The sequence below is a fragment of the Pteropus medius genome, unplaced genomic scaffold (assembly GCF_902729225.1).
Source record: "Pteropus medius unplaced genomic scaffold, Ma_sr-lr_union100, whole genome shotgun sequence".
In the NCBI taxonomy this organism is placed as follows: Eukaryota; Metazoa; Chordata; class Mammalia; order Chiroptera; family Pteropodidae; genus Pteropus; species Pteropus medius.
In genome coordinates, this window is record NW_024346062.1 from 1,130,340 (window position 1) to 1,152,597 (window position 22,258).

The 22,258-nt window shown below is 34.1% G+C and overlaps 1 protein-coding gene across 2 annotated transcripts in view; it reads left to right on the forward strand.

Moving 5' to 3' along the window:
* The window catches only part of SCAMP1 (secretory carrier membrane protein 1), an 83,755-nt gene extending 66,463 nt beyond the window's left edge, over positions 1-17,292 (forward strand). Inside the window, exons 8-9 of one of the 2 annotated variants that reach the window (XM_039874891.1) lie at positions 2,660-2,777; positions 13,467-17,292. In XM_039874891.1, the coding sequence (XP_039730825.1) occupies positions 2,660-2,777; positions 13,467-13,631 (283 nt within the window). In that variant the 3' untranslated portion in view covers positions 13,632-17,292. The remainder of the gene's footprint in view (positions 1-2,659; positions 2,778-13,466) is intronic. The other variant, XM_039874893.1, reaches the window with a different exon arrangement.
* Positions 17,293-22,258: the final 4,966 nt, after the last annotated feature.

Below are 22,258 nucleotides of genomic sequence, written 5' to 3' on the forward strand. Positions count from 1 at the left end.
CTATTTAAACATTTTTAAGGCATAAATAACTTTTGGACAAACCATTCTGTTTGAAAATTGTTCCCATTTTTAACAGCACATTATATCTAGTTTAAATAAGGTGTGTCTGTAATGAGCACTAAGAGGAAGAGTAAAAGAGGAGACTGAGGAGTGATCAGATAGTAGGAGGGCCAAGGATCATGGAAGGGAGAGACCAAAATTCAAAGATTTTAAGGAAAAGGGCGCCTATTGTGTGTAAAGCACTATTTTAGGTATCCAAACATGTTTTCATATACACACGCAGGTACAGGGACATATGTCTTTGAAAAGCGAAATCACTGTATACACATATATACATGTATCTTTAAATAATAGAATCATTCTCAGATGGCAGAATGGTCACTCAGTTGGGGGTCTTCAGAAACGGAGACTATTTGAATCCAGGCTAGCAGGTAATTGCAGATTTATATTTCGCTTTATACATTCTGGAGCAAACATTCCTTGAATGAAATGGCAGGTGGAAGAGTACATATCTCTAAAATTATTCCTCTCTTCCTCTTATAACTGAGTGGCATACAGTTGAATTCTTGTAAGCTAAAAGCACATACAAGGCAACTTTGCCTCACTGTGTATATAAACTAAAATGAGCCCGTAATTGGAGTGTATTAAGGACTTAACATTTAGTATGCTACCACTGAATTGGCAATCAGACAACTGTCGGTAGCTTTGCAGATCTAATGGACATATAGACATGCAGAGCATTTACATAGACGTTTCAAATCAGTTATCGAAAAAAGTAGCTTTTGTTATCTTTTTAAATAGTGTTTAGTCTTTGGCATTTGAGGGAAAGGAAGTGTTTTAAATGTTTAGTTAAAAAATTACACTGCTTATGTTACAGCACAAGTTTTTTATTCATATGAAATTGAAGTAATTTCTTTTGCTTTTTAGTGCAAACGTAAAAAAAAGTGTTAAAAATTGAACTTAACAGTGTATGTAGTGATGAAATAGCACAGGAGTCTGCTAGTGAGGGGTGTATACCGGACAACCTGTTTTAAGGTAGACCTCATGTAAATGAGCAGATTTTTAAAAAGTGGTTACCAGAGGGAAGGAGTGGGGAGTGAGGAGGTCAATAGGGATAAAGCGGGTCAAATATTTGGTAGTGGAAGGAAATTTAATTTTGGATGGTGAACACACAATGCAATATACACATGATGTATTATTGAATTGTACACAAAACCTATTTGATTTTATTAACCAATGTCACCCCAAAATTTTAGTGATAAAAATATCTAATAAAATAAAATCTAATAAATAAAAAATAGCCATAAAGAAATTAAACTGTTTCAGATAATTGTAGATTTACATACCATTATAAGAAATAATGCAGAGACATCCCAGGTACCCTTTACCCAGTGTTTCCCATTGGTAACATTTTGCAAAACTATGCTATAATATCAAAACCAAGATCTTGACATTGATACAGTGAAGATGAGGAACATTTCCATTACTAAAGCATCCCTCATGTTGCTCTTTTATAGCCACATTCACTTCCATCCTGCCCTCATTCTCTCCTCAGCTCCAGCAATCACTAATCTGTCATCATCTGTTATTTTGTGGTTTCAAGAATACTATAAAAATGGAATCATATAGTGTGTAACTTTTGGCTTTTTTCATTCAGCGTAGTTCTCCGGAGATTCATCCAGGTTGTCTTGTGTATTAGTAGTTTGTTCCTTTTTATTCCTGAGCAGTGTTTCATAGTATGGATGTACCACAATTTGTTTAACCACTTACCAGTTAAAGGACTCTGGAGTTTCTGGTTTGGGGCTATTATGAATAAAGCTGAACATTTGTGAACAAGCTTTTGTGTGAACATGAGTTTTCATTTCTCTGTGATAAATAGCCAAGATTATAATTGCTGGTTCTTATGGAAGTTGTTTGTTTATTGTTTTTTTAAAGAAACTGACAGCCAGCCTGTTTTTTAAAATGGCTGTACCATTTTTACATTCTCACCAACAATATATTAGTGATTCAGCCTCCACATCCTCATCGTCATTTGGTGGTGTCACTCTTTTTATTTTAGCCATCCTGATAGGTGTGTAGTCATATCTAATTGAGGTTTTAATTTGTATTTTCCTAAAGACTCATGATGTTGAACATCTTTTCATGTGCTTATTTGCCATCCTTCTATCCTGTTGGTGAAATGTCTCTTCATGTCTTTTGCCCGTTTTCTAATTGAAAAGTTTTTTTTAACTGTTGAGCTTTGAAAGTTTTTTATATGTTCTGGATTCTAACTGTTGGCTCTATGGTTTTCTTCCACAATTAAGCAGAGGTTAAAATAAACTTTAAGAGAAAGTGATAATGAACTCATAGGCTTAAAAAATACAAAATCTGTTGGTACACACTTAAGGCTGGAGTTTGGTGTTTGAGTTTGAATTCAGATTGTGCCATTTATTAGCTCCGTGACCTTGGGCAAGTACTGAATATTACTGTGACTCAGTTCCTCATCTGTACAATAGAGATTAAAAACAGCATTATCTTATGGGACAGTGAGAATTAAATGAGTTAACACATAAAGAACTTGAACTCTTAAGAGCTGAATATGTGTTACTCGTTATGTTATTTTTTAAAAGTGTGCGTTGATTTATTTACCTAATTATACTTTCCTTTTATTACTTTCTAGTGGTTGGATTTCATCCCTTACTGGCCTCAACAAAAGTATTCCTGTTGGAATCATGATGATAATCATAGCAGCACTTTTCACAGCATCAGCGGTCATCTCACTAGTTATGTTTAAAAAGGTAAGTGACATTTTGTCTGTAAATGATTATAGTGAAACTCATGCTCAATTCTCATTTTCCCATTTTGCTCTTACTTCAGTGTAACCTCAAGCCATTTTGATACTCTTCTTGTGCAAGTTTGCTCTCCAAGGATTACTTTTTACAATTAAAAGTTATAATAGACAAATTTTTGAAAATTGCATCACATTTTTAAATTCCTGTAAAAAGGAATTATTTTAAAATCCTGTTAAATGAAGGCTTTTTTCATGAATTGAAGAATCAGCCTCATTTTAAAAATTTAGATTATTTTTATACAGTGCGATTTCTTTTTTTAATTATTAAACATATTAACCCGATTAATAAATAGAAGTAAAACTGTTGTGTGGTATGTGCATTTTATTTGTATTTAAAATTTAAAGACTAAATTATTTATCGAACAATGTAAAGTGAGCTGGTGTCAGGGTCAGGCTGGGTTATGACATGAATTTTGTTTTTAGTGACTACCTAATTATCTATACTTTTTCCTAGAGAATTCCCATGGCTGTTTTCTCAACCTTAAAAGAAAATCATTACATAGAGTGGAAGAGAAAGCAGTGCTTTTATTTGTTTATATAAAGTTTAACTGTGGCTTGGATATATATTTTTGATATTCTGTATGTGCTTAAACATGACATAGAAACCCTGGGAATAACACCTATGTTTTAAAACGATAAAGACTTTTTGGTGGGTCTCACTTTAAAGAAAATAAGTCCTTACAACATTTTTTTCTTTATTTTTTTCTGTCTTATAGCTTGAGAATATGTACAAGGAATACGTAGAAATAACTGTACCGTATATTTAAGGACACTTCACGCTCTTGAAATATTTTACTTGTACATTTGCCTTTTGTTCTCAACTTTGTAGGCTAAACTGTTTTTCTGTCCCAATTTTGCTACTCATTTTCCCTTATAAACACTTTTACTTTTCTGAACTACACACACATACAATTGAAATCAGCTTTCTAAAGTTACTAAATCCTGTGGTCTTTTCAGTCTTCCTACTCCTCAAACTCTACAACCTTCTACACTACAGGTGGCTCCTTCTGTTCCTCAGTCTTCGTAATTGTGTTGATTCTCCTGCCTCTGAAGCTATTCTTTCTCTTTCATTTCTTTGTCCAGCTTATAAGTAAAGGTCATCTTAAATGCAGTCAGCTCTTTGCTTTTTGTGCTGTGCAGTCTTTTTCCTTGGGAATTTCAACCTCCCTCATTGTTTCAGCTTTTTCTACCTGCATGACCTAGAATCTTGGAGTTAGAAGATATAATGCTTTGCATAAACATTTGGTTGCATCTTCAGGTGACTGTTTACATCTCCAGTTGATTGGTATCATCAGCTCACAGTAATGCATCATAAACTCTTCATTTTCTTCTCAACTAGCCCTCCTTCCAGAAGTTCTGAATCAGATTCAAAAGCATTTATTAAGACTACATATTGTATGATTCCATTTACATGAAATGTCCAAAATAGGCAAACCTACTGAGACAGAAAATAGATTAGTGGTTGTCTATGGCTGGGGTAGGGTGGAGAGGGGCTGCCAGTGGGTTCAGAATTTCTTTTTTGGGGTGTTGAAAATGTTCTGAAAATCAGTTGTATGGATGATATATTCACAACACTATTAATATACTAAAAACCATTGAATTGTACACTTTAAAAGGGTAAATTGTACAGTATACAAATGTTAAGCTTTTTTTTTAGAGGAACATTTGTTAAGTACCTACTATAAATGACGTGGTACTAAGTACTTCCTCAAATGAGTCCATTTAACATTTGTGTCAGCACTTTCACTACTTCTGTAAGTACTTTCATTACTTTTTTAGTCACTTTCCTAGATACTTTTTTTTTAAACTATCTTTCCATCCTTCTCTTCCTTTTCATTCCCAACCTCAGCTAATCCAGAATCTTTTTACAAGTCAGTCACACCCTGACCCCACTTTCTTCACTCCATTTTATGTGTTGTTACTGTATTGATCTGAAAAAAAACCATACAAACCCAGCGCTGAAGATTTTTGAAGTGGACATGGGGTGGGGAATGGGATCGTGGTGATTGTGGGAAATAGGGCTAGTTCCTTTCACATCCTGGACCCACACTTTCTGCTCTAGTCAAACTGTACTACTCATTTTCTTTACGTCATGTACATTCCTTTGTCCCAGTTTTTGTTCATGCTGTGCCTCTTCTAGGTTGCTTTATCTTCTCTGCCAGTTGAAGACCTACTAGTGTTCTTTTAGGACCTTGCTCAAATCTTCCTACCTCTTACCCCATGTCTTAGGTATTATGTCATCCTTTATTTTCTTGGGAAACTTGCTGTCTATATTATTCACTGTGGGACTTGAGCATAAACCAATTTATATACTGTGTAGTGCACATATTCTGGGTACCCAGTTTAAGCTCTCCAGTATAAACATGTCTCTTAGTATTGGAATTCAATGAGAAGAGCAAGAGCTTTGGAACCATATAACTCATGGTGAAATTCGGGCACCTTCACATACAGCTGTGTGAACTGAGACAGGCTCTGTAACCACTCAGGTTCAGTGTCTTCACCTGTACTCCAAGGTCCGTGAGAGCAGGGACCTAGTCTGTGTGCTTTCAAGTTGTATTCCTCACTTCTAAAACAGTAACTGGCAGTGATTGGCATGTGATAGGCACTCAGATATATGTTGAATGAATAAAGGAATGAGAATAACTACTTTCATAGGATTGATGTGAGGATTAAATGAAACAATGAATGTAAATTGCATAGCACAGGGCCTCAGTTAACATTAATTTTCTTTTCTGGTCTTTTTAGTTTCTTTATAATTTTATATTCAGGGTCTGGTTTGGTGTATACTTTTGTTTAGTAAGTGCCTGTATTAGTGTTCCATCAGAGAAACAGAATGGAATGAAGAGATTTATTGAAAAGAATTGGCTTATGTGGGTGCGGGGGCTGGCTAGGTTAGTCTGAAACCCATAAGGCAAGCGATCAGGAAGCATTGGAAACTCTCAAGCAGAAGCTGAACTGCAGTCCGCAGATGGGATTTCTTCTTCCTCAGAGAAACCTGAGTTCTGTTATTAAGGCCTTTTAACTAATTGGATCAGGCCTACCCAGATCATTCAGGATACTTCTTAAAATGAACTAGTTATAGATGCTAATCACATATATAAAATATCTTCACAGCAAGACCTAGATTAGCGTTTGATTGCTAACTGGAGACTGTAGCCTAGCCAAATAAACCTGACCATTATAATATCTCTTCAGAAATTCCTTTATTATTCCAGATGGATCACTGAGGGCGCTTTATAAAACTAGAAATGTAATAAGTTTAGAGTACAGTAGACAGTTTTGTGGTATATCGCAGATTCCATTCTTTTGTTAAACAACCATCGAAGAGCATGTATTACATGCCAGGTACTGCACTATAAGCTCAAGGAGCTAACATTTTGTTGTGGAAGGAGAAACAAATGAATGGGCATCACAGTCCATTGCTTTAGTAGCTATTATAGGGGCAAGTATAGGGAGCACACAGGAGGGACAGCTAACCAAGTTTTGGAGATCTTTTTTAGTAGTAAGGTCATTTTGCATTGTCTTGGGGTGAGGTATGATGAACAGGAGTTGACTAAGTAAGGGAATGAGGGTGAAGGGAGAAGATAAGTAGTACCAGGCAGCAGGGTTGCCACGTTCATGTCTAGTTGCTGGGAATAACATGGCATATTCGAGGAATTGAAAGTAACTCAGAATGCATGGGAAATAAACTTGGTGCTTGAGTCTCACAGGGAGAAAGTGGGCTGTTGGTGGTGGTAGACAGGTGAAGATGAGACTGAACACCTTAGTGTAGTATATCCTGTAGGGTCTTATAAACTAGGAAACCTTGTTAAGAAGTTGGGATCTTCTCCACAGAGTGGTAGTGAGCCATAGAAGAGGTTCAAAGAGGAGAGTAGCTGAATTGATCCAATTTGAACTTTAGAAAGACTTCCATAAAAGATCTGAGATATGTGGGGCAGGAGTGTGGTACTTGGAGAAATTAAGACTGAGAGATAAGCAAGAAGCTGCTTAGTAACTGTAGTAGTCTAAACTAAGAAAGTGACAGTATAAAGTAACTGTAGTAAGGGAAAATGAGCAGGTAGCAATTGATTCGACTTGGTCCTGAGAGTGGGGGATGAGGAAATCTCAAGGATGACACCCAGGTTTTTAGATGGTGGGTCATTCAGGAAGAGAGTACAGGAAGAAGAACAGATTTGGGCATCAGGATGTTTTGAACTTTGAATGTGGAGAGTTTAAAATACTGGTGGGACATTAAGGTATAAACATTTGGTAGGCTTTTGGATATATAAGTTGGGAACAAAGAAAAGAGCTTTAGGCTGGAGTTTTAGACGTGGGAAGTATTGAGTTCTTGATGAAAATGAAGCCCAGAAAGTGGATATGGAGTGAGAAGAGGGCCTAGGGTCAAACACTCCTAACATTTAAGAATCTACTGAGGGAAGAAAGAGGAAGGAGTTTTAACCAGCAGCGGTGGTGGTGGGGAATATGTGGCACAGATGATTAATAGAGTCAGGGTGTGGAGGGAGTGTCTGTTCCACAGCTGCTATGTGACTGGCTGCTGTGTGCAGCACTCTAAAGTCTTTGACATGCAGGCCCTTGCCCCCTCTGGGTGCACAGTCCTTCAGGATCCCGTCCATGAAAGGAAAAATTTAGAGTTGTGCTTGTTGTGTGCCAGGCATTCAAAAGAAACATGACTGCTTCCCAAATAAAAGCACTGATAGGAAAATTGTGCAGCGTACTCTATTTTGGTTGACTTTTTTTTTTTTACTTCATAGTTAAAGATTTACCAGTTACCTCTTTCTATATGTGTTCATTGTCTGTCAGTGCTGTACAAGTTCTTAAACTTTTCAGAATCTCATATTCTTTATCTGTGAAATAGGAATTTAGATGAGATGTTTTTCTGTACGATTTTATGAAGTACAATAAATGGGGATAATATAAGCTAAAATGCAATTTGAGTCAGCTTTTCTATTGTAATGGCATTGATTTCTCTTTGATAGAAATTGAGATTCAATAAAAACATCTGACTTTTCTTTTTTTTCCCCACACTTGCTCAAAACTGGATTTATTTTTATTTTTATTTTTTTATTTTTAATCCTTTGGGAGTCTGTAGCCATAGTTTATAACCGCTAGGGGTCAGGCTCTTCATAAACAGTTATGCCCTCTAAAAGTTATCTGTGCACATTATTTTGACTGTAAAATTGTGACTTTTTAGGCTATTCTGTGTCTCCATCCCCAGCTAAACGTGCTCCATGGCATATGTTTATTTCAATTACAGTAAATACAATTTTGAGGATTTTGTTGGGATTCTGAAGTCTTGCATAATTGGAATAGGTAATCCTTGGTGTGTACAGCTCCCAGTAGGAGCTCTATGGTAATTTAACTTTGTTCCCACCACTCCCCCAGCCTCATCTTAAAATCCAAATTTAAAATAATTAAAATGCAATAATATATTTTTCTTAAAACTCTTAATAGTTCAATTCTTTCTTTTCACAGATTTCTTAAATTTTCTCTCAGATTATTTCTAAATGGTGTTTTTATAAAAAGATATTTCTATAGTAAACTATTTGAATTGAATAATAGTTTGGGGCTGAAGGGGAAGTAGTATAAATGGTTCAAATAATAATAAATAAATGAATCACAGGAGGCTGTATCTGAGGGGAATCCAAGATTTCCCCCTTTTTTTAGCTAGTATAAGAGCTAGAATAACTTAGTATGGAAGGGATAAATAGATAATTTGTATTCCTTTTGGGACCTAGTTTTGAATGATTATTCCATGAAATTTAAAAATTGTTCTTAGACTTTTGTCTATGGGTTTGTAAAATAATTATTAATAGTTGGCATTTTGGAAGAATTTTAGAAAAAGATTATTTCACCTCTTAAAAAAGTTTCCTTAAGTATTTAAAAAAATTTTTTTGTATTCCAAGATAGTTATTCTGTAAATACTCTTGTGTGTGGGTGTAGAATTTGACTGTTCAATCCAAAGTAATGATAAGTCTCATTTATTAAATCAGTATATTACAGTAAATGCTTTGTGACAATATTCTATTATTATGTAAAGGGATCATCTTCTTAGATTAAAAGTGACTTTCACTTTCTTTGAAAGCATTGTTATTGTTCACCCCTCCCCCTGCCCAGCTTTATTTTGGATCTGAGATAGAATGCTGATGATTTTACTCTACCGGCTTTCTGTAGTCACAAATAGGCATGCCGTATCCCTCTGAGCAGGTCGTTTACATCCTGTCCTTAGCTGGTACTCTTAGTATGTTCATTTTTTTTTGATTGCTCCATATTTTTATTTTGTTATCCTTTTCTATAAGTACTAGGCTAGTTACTTAATACATTCCAAATCTAGGTTAATATAACTAAACTATTATATATTTACCTAGGCATCTTCAAATTTGGCAGGTCTGCTTGTATTTATAATGCTGTACATATGATATTTTCATCTAAATCATCTTTATGTGTGTATTTTTAACAGCTTCACCGAGATAATTCATATATGCAATTTATTCATTTAAAGTATACAAGTCAGTGGTTTTTGATATATTTCATTATTAATCTTTTAAAATTATGGCAAATATACATATAACATAAAATTTGCATTTTAATCATTTTAGGTGTACGATTCAGTGGCATTAATTGTATTCACAGTGTTGTGTAACTGTCAACACTGTCTATTTCCACAACTTCATCACCCCAAGTAGAAACTCTGCAGTCAATAGTAGTTACTCTCCATTCCCCTTCTCCAGCCCCTGGTGGTCTCTAATCTACTTTCTGTCTCAGTGAGTCTGCTAATTCTGGAATCATACAGTATTTTTCTTTTGTGTCTGACTTATTTCACTTAGCATAAAGTTTTCAAGGTTCATCCATGTTGTGGTATGAATCGGAATTTCCTTTTTATGGCTGAATAATATTACACTGCATGTATAGACTACATTGTGTTATTAGTCTTTTGAATAGACACTTGGGTTGTTTCCTCCTTTTGGCTAGTGTGAATAATGCCACTATGATGAATACTGGTAGACAAGTATTTGTTGGAGCCTCTGCTTTCAATCTTTTGGGTATATACATAGGAGTGGAATTGCTTGGTGGTCATATGGTAATTGTATGTTTAGCTTTTTGAAGAACCACCAAACTGTTGTCCGCAGTGGCTGCGCTGTTTTACGTTTCCTCCAATAATGTACAAGGGTTCCAGTTTCTCCACATTTTTGTCAACACTTGTTATTTACCATTTTTCTGATCATAGCTATCCTAGTAGGTCTGAAGTAGTAACTTCACTTTTTAAAAAATTAACCTCAGATAATTGCAACCTAAACATTTTACTTTGTAACAGATATAGTTTGCTAGAGCAGTATTGTACTTATTTGGTAACTTTAAAAAAAATAATGAGGATAATTTGGGGCCATTTGTTTAATTCCTAGCAGACAAAGAAACAATTTTTCAGTGGCTTCTACCACAGGTTACTATGTCTTTTAGGGAATGTAACAATGAGTGGATATTAGCTTATCTTCTCAAGGAACTAAAAACCTTTGGGGTATAAGACTGGTAGGTAAACCTTTCAGAAGAAGCAGGACAATATGCATCCCTAAAAGATGTACAAAGATTTGGAGGTGCTCTCAACAGAAAGAGCCACAGTTAGTTCAGGCAGAAAGAGGACAGCAGTATTTGAGATAAACCTTAAAGGATGAGTGGGATTTCAATAGTGTGAAACTAGAGTGGTAATTTAAGAGGTTACAGAAGGGGTATCTGACCCAGATCTATGGGCAGGAGAGTACATAGAGGGTTTCTAGGAAATGATTAATTGAAAAATTTAGGCTTAGGGATTCACAAGTTTATTGAAATCTCAAAACAAGAATAAAAATGTCAAAAACTCACTTGTTTGTATTTCTTCAACTTTTAAAAAAAGTTAAAATAATTTTGGTAAGACAGGGATCGTCTATTAATAAAAGCATGAATTCTTGACATGGTATCTGTAAGCTTTAATGGAACTGTATGTGTGGATTATTTTGATTAAGCAAAGTACCATAGTTCTTTGCTTCCTATAGTATACAATTGTGTGTCATGTGTCACCCCAGTGTACGCTAAGATCATTTTGAAGATACGTTAAGGAAACAGGATTCCCTTCTGGGGTGGCATCTTGGCTGTGATAATTCTGCAGAGATTTAAACATTAATTTTAATCTTTTTTAGTGTAACACATGTACGTAATTATCATTTGATTCTTAGGAGAACTCCTAAGAATTAGAACTCCTGATTCTTAGGAGACAGGGCAACAAATATTCTTGTTTTATGGGAAATAAACTTGAGTGGCGACCAGCCAGCTGGAGAGTAGTAGAATCAGTAGATAACAAACCTAGTGATCTTTCTGCGATACGCCTAGAACTAAATATTTAGGTTAATGCAGTTCTCATAAGTAGAAGAGATAACAAGTATTTAAGTTGTTTCTTTAAATTACAGTAATTTATCTTAAAACTTTGTTCCTGATTTCATAAGGAATATGAATTATCAATAGATACCACTGTGAAACATAGCAGGGAAATGATAAGCTTTTTGCATTGTTGATTCATATAATTAGCCTATCATTTTGCTGGAGCACTGAAATAATCACCCATTTCACATGGATGCAGTGGGTTTAATACAGTATTTGAGCACTGGGCACTGAATATTATGTAGTCTTTTCCCTCTAGGTGGCTCTCTGAGTCTATGTAGATGTAAACTGTTGAGAAGTGTGTGCTATTCCTACCTTATTTTGTCTCTGCTCTGCTGGGATGTGAATTTCATTTTAAGTAATTAAACTATGAAGCCCATAAATATAACACAACAGGCACTCAATACAAATTAGAAAAGGAAATAAAGCAAATTATAACAGATATTTATTTATTACATGCCCATAAACATGGGAAAGGGGAAGAGAGAGACAAGTGGACCTGTAATTACATTGCTCTGATGGTCTAGTAAGTAAAGGAGGCTTATTAGATTTTTAGAATGCACTTCATTTTCTAGAATCTAATCGTATGTACTCATTGTGGGATAATTTTCTTGAACGTAAGAGAAGTGATTTATCTGTATCTTTAATGTTCCATAGAAAATTTGGTTTTGAAAAGGGAATAAATATAATTACTTTTATACTTATGATAGAGCTATGGTTAGTAGAAGAAAAAAAACTTTTAGAGTTTGCCAGTTTATGTGCTTATCAGTTCTCTCTTTTTCTCCCTAACTCTTTTACACTTGGATCCATGGTAATATGGCATTTGCTCACACCATTGTATCAGAAGAACTCAGAACTGTCTGGCTATTTTTATCTTTTACCCTGACAGCTCTTCATTCCTTAGCATGCTTTCTTCCCTTGACATCTGAGAAGGTCCCTGTTTTTTCCCATTCCTTTCCTAATCATTTCTTCTTGTGGGTACCTCTTAAATATTAGTGTTTTAAATAGGCTTTGGTATTTGATTCTCTTTCTAATTTGTGCGGTCTCCATGGACAGTTTCATTTATATCAGAGTTGCAGGTACCATTTATGTGTCAGTGGTTTCCAAGTCTATGTCTCTGGCCCATTCCTTTCCTGAGTTGCAAACCATATCTTCACCTGCCTGCTGTCGCAGGCCTAGAGTAGGTATTTAGTAAACATTTGTGGAATGTATGAATATTTAGAACTTAACCCAGCATCTCTTTTCCCTGCTAAACTAGCCTATCCTCCCTATCTTTGAAATGACTTTCCAGTATCCAAGCTTGACTTGAATGTCTTTGATTCATTCTGCATTCTACTTTTCCTTATTCCTCGTTTACTCCATAATTACCAGTTTCTACCAGGTTTGGGAAAAGGACTGACTTGGGTGCACTGCCCTCATTCTGCAAACCTGCTCTGATTGCATGCCAGTCAGGCTTCTAATTTAGACCTAATCATAGTGCAGTGTCTTCCCTCCCCCCAAGTTTGTAGGCATATAATAAATATTTGTTCTAATTTGCTTTATTTTCTTCCTCAAATTTGTATTGAGTGGCCAATGTTATATATATAGATGCACTTCATAGTTTATGCATCTTAATACATATACTAATAGAGTATTTTTGAACCTTACTCATGAAAATGCAGTATGGACAGACAGTTTACAGAAGTGTTTCTTTGTAGATCCTTTATAAGTGACCATACACAAAAGGTTAAATGGTATACAGAGTGGATAGCAGAAGGAATAGTGCTTTGTACATTAAATAATAAGATCATTTGATTATAATTATGATCGGTGCTATATATGTAGCTAACACAAAAATAGATAAGATATTTAATTTGTCTAGGGTAGTAAATGTATTAACATTAGAATGTCTCTTGTTAAATCACTTTCTTATAATGCAGTAATATCTTAATTAACTAATTAGGTACAGCAGAAAACATAGCTTTTTACATTTGGTTAAATTCTTTAAATTATTTTTCATTTGGCATAGGCATAATTATCTCTTCTGCATTGGGGATGAAAAGGATAAACCTGTGTTAAGAAAACATTTAAATATAGTATGTGCCAGTGTGGTACCTAATGTTCTCGATCTTGGGACTCATGCTTAGAATTTTAGTCATTTTGTCTCTGGGTAATGTTGAGGTTGATTGAAGAGCTGCTGAAAAAGTGTCAGTGACCACTTATCTTCTCCCACTTTATTATGCCTCTGTAGGTACATGGACTATATCGCACAACAGGTGCTAGTTTTGAGAAGGCCCAACAGGAGTTTGCAACAGGTGTGATGTCCAACAAAACCGTCCAGACTGCAGCTGCAAATGCAGCTTCAACTGCAGCAACTAGTGCAGCTCAGAATGCTTTCAAGGGTAACCAAATTTAGAGAATCTTCAAACAATACACTGTTACCTTTTGACTGTACTTTTTTCTCCAGTTACTGTATTCTATAAATATTTTTATGTTCAAAACACGCAGTAAACACAGCATGTATGTTTCCAATTCACTTATGCATGGGCAAAAACAGAAAAACTTCCTTGTCTTATTATTTACCTAACAGTTTCTTAATATTTTAGTGCCCCCTGCAGAAAAAAAATATTACATGCTAAATAAATATTCTCCATATTTTTGGGGGATGAATGTTCAAATTATTTCAGTGGTGAGACTGAAATTAATATGGTACTTATGATTAAAAATGCATTTAGTACTAGTTACAGTCATTCTTTGAAGAATCTTAGATTTAAAGATTATACATTGGAACAGTAAAGTGATGCTTCATTCCTTTTTCCTTATTTATATTGACATAAATAGGCCATCAGAGACTTATGGACGTTTAAATTGGCTTGCTTTTTAGCAGTTTCAGTCACCAGTGAAGAGCCTATGTGCATTTCGTAGTAGATAATGTAAATTTTATCTTTTTACCTTCTTTTTTTAGAGTAGTTGATAGTTTGATATCAATCTCTGATCTTGCATGGGCACCATATTTCTGAAATTAAAAAAAAATTAGTATTTTGGGTTCTGCACTGCTTATGGTTATAAGTTTGGGGAGTTGTTTATAGAATCATAGAGGATTTTCTGTAATCGTTTCTTTTAAATAAAAATTTATCGGATGCAGTACAAGAATATAATTTGCAGTGCATTATCCAAAAGAAAAGGTAGATAATTGATGGAATAGAAAGTAGTGATAATACCTTTTTAAAATTTTTTTCAGTATTCATATCATAGTAAAATATTACCGTATGGAATCTTTGGTATATTCTCGTGGCTACTCTTTTTAATTGAACTGAGATTGTGTTTGGCAGCTCTTTTGGGGGGTGGTGTATGTATAATTTTTAACAGAGGTATTAAAGTCTGGCCTAACTCCTTGTCCAAAAAGAACATACAGTATTTAAGGGATTTTTCTTTTAGCCGCTCATCTCTAATGGCATTAAAAATAAAAAGATCCTGGCATTTTACAAATACTTGAATCCCTAATGCACCTCAGTCTTTCAATTTTAGAGACAGACTGAATCCATTAAAATTTTTCAGCAATAGAAAAAATAAAAGATTTAACTTGCACCAAGTAAGAAAATATACAGTTGAATGCATTAATTATGAATATAATAACATTAAAATTGTTACTGTGCAGCACAGGAGTTCATTCTTATCGTTCTTATAGTGTATTTGGGTTGAAAGTTTGAATCATTTTTAATATTGATTAAATGACTAAAAGACATTTGTAAGGTGATGATACTGTGTTTTGGAAGTCATTAGCTATTTTAAGATTGCAGAATCATAGGTAGTGATTTATTCAACTTGACTTTAAGTAAGGATAGTCAATTGGATTATATTATTTGAGACTGCAAATCCTTTAAACAAAAAAATCAGATGGGCACCAATGGTTAAATCACTTTCATTTTTCTCTCTAAATCTGGAGTTAAAATGAGTTTCATTCTGGGGGTGGGATGGTGAATTATCACTATTTATGAAAGAAGCTTTGCACGATAGTGATACTTAGTAATGCTAATCTCTTCAGATGGTGTTTACATTTGATTTATTTGGGACTTCAGTATTGAAGTATATACTTGTATTTCTTTTATTTTGATGAAAATAGGATTTAGAATATGAGTTTAAAGCTCTTTATGAATATTTCTGACTAGTGATAATCTCCACCTACTTTCTCAATCAAATAAGCCAGTTCAAGTTTTTCAGAATCTATCTTACTGAAAATCTGTTTCATCAGTTTGCTGTATTGAGTATAGATTTAAAAAACATTCAAAACATTAACCACAAAATAAATATAAGAACACTTATGTCCATCATTAATTTATATCTCAAGTCCATTTTTGTATTTCTTGAAAGTACAAATGAAAGATATAGCATAGAGACTTTAAAAAAAATTCTGAGGTTCTTTCAAGAATTTCTGTATTCCGTAGAAATCCCGAAAGGTAGCACTGTTAAATACCGAAGAATAATTACAACCAACAGTACCTTTTTTTTATGTGGCTGGGGAAAATGTTATAAAATCCAGTTATTTGGGTTAATACAAGCTTGTGAAAGAAAATTGTTTTTTAAAAACAAATGTGCATTAAAATGATGGCAATGCTTCTGGTTTAATAAGATATAGGGGTTTTAAATTCCTATATTTTTATTCTTTTAATAATTAGTAAAATGTCATGTTTTCATTCAGCAAAAGATTGGCATTTGTTCATGTTTTATATTTAATATTAACATTACCCAGAATCAGAATCATGAAATGGTCTCGACATTGTAAGCATCCATGTCATTTTTCAGTTTGCAATATTAAGTTGTGGCTGTTTTATTTCAAACTGATGTTCGAACACTGGAAAATCATTGCTCAGTGATTTGTAATTTGGGACTTGGATTATTTATCTAGGGATGTTTGTATATTTTGTCAATGAGTAATACTGCGCTGTCATCATGGTGACTGTCATAGTTCTATATAAGTGCTCTCCATCTGTCTCTCTAATGTTGCATGTTTTCAGTGGTTTGGAAGTTTTGTATATTTATTGTATTAACACAGAGTGTCATAAAATAAAATACTGTTTACTGGATGTTTGTTTGTATAATTTTAAACACTATTTTAGCACTTCAGAGGCAGAAATTATCCTGAGAGTTTAATATATATAAAATTTCACATTTGATTTAAAAAAGAAAATCTGTATAATTCTATCATGTGCTAAACAAAATATATAAAAGACTTAGTTAAAAACTCTCAGCAACATTAAATGACAATTTTTCTGTTGGATTAGACCTTTGTAGGTAGTGGAACATGAGCTTCACTCATATTAAATATTTTGACCACTTTAAGGTCAAAATACACAGACTGTCTAGAAGTTAGATTCAAAATGGAAAATGTGTTTTGCAGCTCAGATTTTTTCCTACTAGTTTAAAATGGATGCCTCTTTACTAGTATTGTATTGATTCGATTGAACTTGTGTTCTGTTCTCTAACATCGCTACTTAATGCTGTTTTATGTATTGATGAAAGTACCTGGCTGTGTATTGTTGGATTTTTCACTTGGTTATTTAAAGAGGATGTAAAACTATAATCTAAAATAATGGTCATGGTGAATCTTATTTTGAAAAATACATAAAAATGAGTTTGGATTGTCATTGGATGTAACTCCTATAAATCGTGTTGAGATAATGTATGGTTTGCATATTAGAGGGAATTTATGTTAAATTTATTAGTTGTTGCTGTAAATCATTTGTAGTAGCATAATACTTTTACAATTATTGCGATATCGTTTTCTGAAAACACCGACATTAGCATTTAATTTTATCCATATTGGTAAAATCTGCATTTAGACTGTTCATGTTCAGAACTTGTTACATTTTTGTGAATATTTTCCTTTTAGAATTACCATGACTGTTTAAATACCATTTCACTGTATCTCCTTCCATTTTTTCTTTAAGGAAATGTTTAGAGGAATTTATTGGTTCCATGTGATTAAGACCTTTAAGGGTGAAATAAAAGTGGTTAATGTAGAAATAATTGAAGATGGTTAAAAATAAAAGAATACCTATTTCATAGATTGCCAAGTACCATAGTATAAATTTATTTAGAGTAGAATAATATATTTTCAAACATTAGAATTGGTTTAAATACTTGTTTATTAAACTAAAATTGTATCTCAATGGTTAAATATTATGGAGAGTGAAGTATTTCACTAGAATTAGGGTACATTTTACAAAATATCCTGCTTTTTGTATTGGTGGGTATTATTATGGACTTTATCACAGAATATAGAGAGCTAGAAAGAAATCTATAGAAATTTCTAAGCCAGGCATTGCCACTAATCTGTCTTAAGTAGATATCTTTAATTTAAAGATTCTAGGAAAATAGGAAAAGACTCTTCTCCAGTGTTCATACCCTTTCTGTGGGTTCCATATTTACAATTTAACTTTGTGGTTTTGGTCGGACAAAACTTAACCTATAGAATTTTCATTTGAAAATACTGTTTGTGTTTTCAAATGGCAAGGGACATGGGAGTCACTGTATAGCAATGCAATGAATGTTAAATTTTATGTTTATCAGAATCTTGATTTGTTTTCAGCTCATATTTTTCTGGGCTTGGCATGGCTGATGATGTAGCTAAAACCATCTTGCCACTAAAACTCTTTGTTTTCTTTAATAAGGACAGAAAATAATTAATCCTCTTTTACTTAGTAATGTTTCATATACTTATGTCAAATTATTCTGAGTATTATCTTCTCTATACTTAAATAGTCCTAATTCGTAGAATTATAGCACGCAGACTTTATTTTTTTTTAACTCTTTAGGTGTTTTCATCACTTAGATACAATCTTAGAATTCTCCAGAACTTTTATAATATTTTGTGGGCCAGTGATCCTCAAGATAAATCATGGTTGTAGTAGTTATTACTGTTGGCAGTTTGTAATATTCTTTAGGTGTTTGAGCGCCAGGAAAAAAAAATGCCAAAAATCACTGTCTTTTATCTGGTGATCACAGTAACTACAATATTAGAGTCACCTACATAAAAACTGAGTCCATTGGGCATACACATCCCTCAAACTAATTTTTTCTAGTATGAAAGTAATATATACCTGTGTAGAACTGAAAAATATGGAAATGATAAATGAGAATATATATAATTCTGTCATATCTAGGGATATCTAATGTTTTATTGGATTTGTTTGCTATTTTTCTACACGTGTATTTTATAGAGTTAAGGAATATAAACTGTAGAATTTTAAAATCTTATTCCCCCCCCACTTAGCATTATATCATAATGACTTGACAGTTTAGCTGTTAAGATTAACTTTTAATTTTTAAAATTAATATACTTTAATATAACTTAGAGAAAATATAAGCAAAAGAAGATCAAGTTGCTCCCAATTTTACAAACCTATAAGTAACTACTATTAACATTTGGTTTATATCTTTAACTTTCTAGGAAGGCAACTTTTTTCTAAAATGAAAAAAAGATTTTTCTCTTTTTCCTTGTAATAGATCCTTTAGGGCATCATTTCTTTGGGCCCATGAAGACCACATTGGTACTAGATGTTATGTAGCCATAGTGGACTCATGCTCGACTCATTAAATTTTTATCCTGAATGTAGATTTATACAGAACTATACTGTTGCAGAATTGGAACATATGGGTAGCTATATTCTGCCATGAGGGAAGGAGTCACCAAAAAGCTGAACAAGACATGTAGGATGTAGAAAAGATCTTAATAGCTTTCCATTTCCTATATGGGGCCCGACTGCTCACCCATATTTCATCCCATTATCCTATTAATATTCTTACTCTTTTTTCTCCCTGAGCTTCTTTGAATTGGTTTCCTGTTACTGTCAACTGGAGAATTTTAACATACAAAGGTTTGTAATCTTTTTCAATTATATGTTGAACTTTTTTCTTATTGCTGAATATATTTCTATAACGTTTAGTAGCTACCTTTATATACATATGTCATAAATTATTTTTCAAAGTCCTGTTCTCTCAGGTTCTGATTTTTAATTTTTTTAAATAAATATCAAGAAATATATTGTTGCTAAATTTGGGGGCACAGGCTTTTTTTCTTTCCTTAGAACAAGTTGCTGGGTCAAAGCATAAGCATATTTTTAAGACCTTTGATGTGCATTGCCAAACTGCTCTCCAGACAATTCTATCAATTTATGCCTCCATCAGCAGCGTACAAAAAGGCCTCTTTATCCATATTCTGCCAGCATTGGATGTCCCTTTCCTAAAAAGTCTTTCCCACCAGTAGGTTTTGACAAGTAATCAGGAGGTTTGCTTTCTGAGCATTCTGGTTCCCCATAATGGGCTTGCTTAACACGACCTGTTTATTTTTTGTTTTTGCCAACTAGGAGTGACCATATATCCTGCATCCACAGAGAATTCTTCCACTTCCTGAAAGCCCGAAGCTAAAGGTGATTAGTACAGGATGGAAAAAGAAACAATGACCTTAGGTAGCCAATCCATTGAGCCTCCCTTGGTAAAATTAGATTGGTTTTAACAACAGGTTATGCTATTCTTCTTGAATTTTTAGAACAACTCTTAATTTTTAAGATCAGTCCTAAATGGTAGTCTGGGTGGACAAGATTCTCTAATTTTCTTCTAATTTTGACTTATTGAAGACTTACTATATATCAGAGACTATACTAAATGCTTTACATATATCACTTAATCCTCATACCAAATCTATGATGTCATTTCTGTTGTCCCCATTTTTATAGAGAAGTAGGAAATTATCCCGGTCACTCATTGAGTGGTAGTGAAGGGCTAAGGATGGGCAGTTAGATCCATGTCCCCTGACTCCTGCCACATGTGGGGCTGCTTTTGCCACATGCTGCCACCTCTCTCCAATTCTGTTTTTTTTCTGTCCTTCCACATTTCCAGTAATTCATATCCATCTTTTAGGGACAATGGATCCTAGAAATAAAATCAAGAAAAATTACAACATGTATTTTTGATGTCTCAAGACCAAGGCCTTGCTCCACAACATGTGGGTGAGTACCTACAGTTTGCTCTTCAGCAGTGTTAACTTACTAATAAATAGTCTTTGGATTTTGTGTGTGTGTTTGAAGAAACTTTAGATGAAGACAAAGCCTTATTTATCAGGTTAACTATGAAGAAAATATGCCTCCTAGGTAATCATAGATGCTTATCCTGGATGAGGGATTAGTTGTAATAAGAAGAAAAACTCAAACTGTCATTCGTTTTACCACTGTCATATACCTGATGAGTTTTTAGTGTCTGTTTCCAGGATTAAGTGAATTGCAACACATGGTGTCATCTTTGAAAGTATGAAAAATTACCAGGTCTTTCTTAGAAAGGAAGGAAAGATCAGTGTTTTCATCAGTTGTCATCTTATAGTATGATCTTTTTGGAGTTATACTTGGAAATTATTCTAAGAGTTAAATCCATAGAGATGGTGTCCCCTGGGGTTCATATTGGCTACCTTCTCACTCTATACATTCAAGATTGAAAGAAACTACAGCTGTTCGAGAATATAGACTTTGGTGTCAAATCATTTGAGCCTTGGCTTTGCCACTTATTAGCTTTTTAACTTGGGACAAATTACTTAATCTCAGGGTACTTAGTGACAGTTGATTTACCTATAAAATGAGGATGATAGTTTCTATTCATAGGGTTTTGATGAATAAATGAATTATATGAAGTGTTTAGCACAGTACCTACACATAGAAAGTGCACAATAATTAAAAACTCTTATTGTCTGCACTTGTGTATTGATAACTTCCAAATTTCTGTCTCCAACCTGGTCTTCTCTCCACAGTATATTCCTAGCTGCAATCAGGACCTCGCCATTGGCACCCTAAGCCAAACCTTCCTACCTTCCCTGTCTCTGCTTCTCTTAGCTTCCCGATCTTGGTGGTGGCATCACTTTCCATCCTGTGCCCATATCAAATACCTGAAAGTCATCCTGGACTCTTTCCTCTCCTCCCTCAACTGCTTCTAATCAGTCACCAGGCTGTCCATTCTTTCTCCCTAATGTCTGATTCATCTCATTGTCTTCACTATCACCTGCCTTAACTTAGGCTTTCTTCTCTAGAGAATAGACCATAATGGTTTCCCCAGAACATAGGCAGTTGGAGGACTGCTTGCTTGCAGGTGTTAAGACTTTTTTAGGCTGTTTGGCTACAAAAAGCTGCAATTATCTACATGTTTTTTGATTGATTTTTCTTTCCCTTGTGGTTTTGCTACTTCCTCTTATTTATTTATGCTTTTATCTACATCCTGTATACCTAAGCAAAATGAGCAGTTCATGTCTTAAAGACTTATTTTGCAGAACTCTTCAGGGTGAGGAGGAAGCTGCAAGGAAGAAGATAGTAGTAGGGACAGCAGTAGGATGGCTCAGCCAAATGACTCAGCAGCTGATAAAGCTTCTGAAATAAAGACAATTATTGGTTCTTGCTGCTATGAAGAGTGGGCTAAAAGTTTGCTTTGATGCTGTTATTCTTTAGTGGCAGAGGTGATAAAGATACTAAATTACTGAAACTACTGAAATAACCCACTTAAAGGGAATGTCCAAGATAAGACTGTTTTTAAGTGGTTGTATGTTAAGCAGAGACTTTGAGAGCTAGGAATAAGCTGAATGTGATGTGTTCCAGGAATAGTAATCATGGAAAGTTTACCTAGTAGCAGAATTGCCAAGTAAAAACTAAGGATGAAATGGGAAGCACACGTGACGGTTCCCCAGCCTCTGCTGAAATTTAAAGCCAGGGTCCTTTAGCTGTTATTACATCTTTCTCAAGAGTTAACCCTCTTGTGGGTTAACTCTTGAGAAAGATGTAATAACAGCTAAAAAAAAAACCCCCAAAAACCAAAAAACCAAAAAACCAAATTTTCTAATTTGCTTGGCTTATTTAGATCATAATGTTTGGAAATTTTTTCTTTAGTGATTTGGATAATTTTGTCAGTTTTTAATTTTGATTTCTATTAGAAACCTGGCAGGTATGTTTCGAAATCAAAGCATAAATGTAGTTTCAGCTGTCACAGGCTCCAGATCAGGAAAAGAAATAG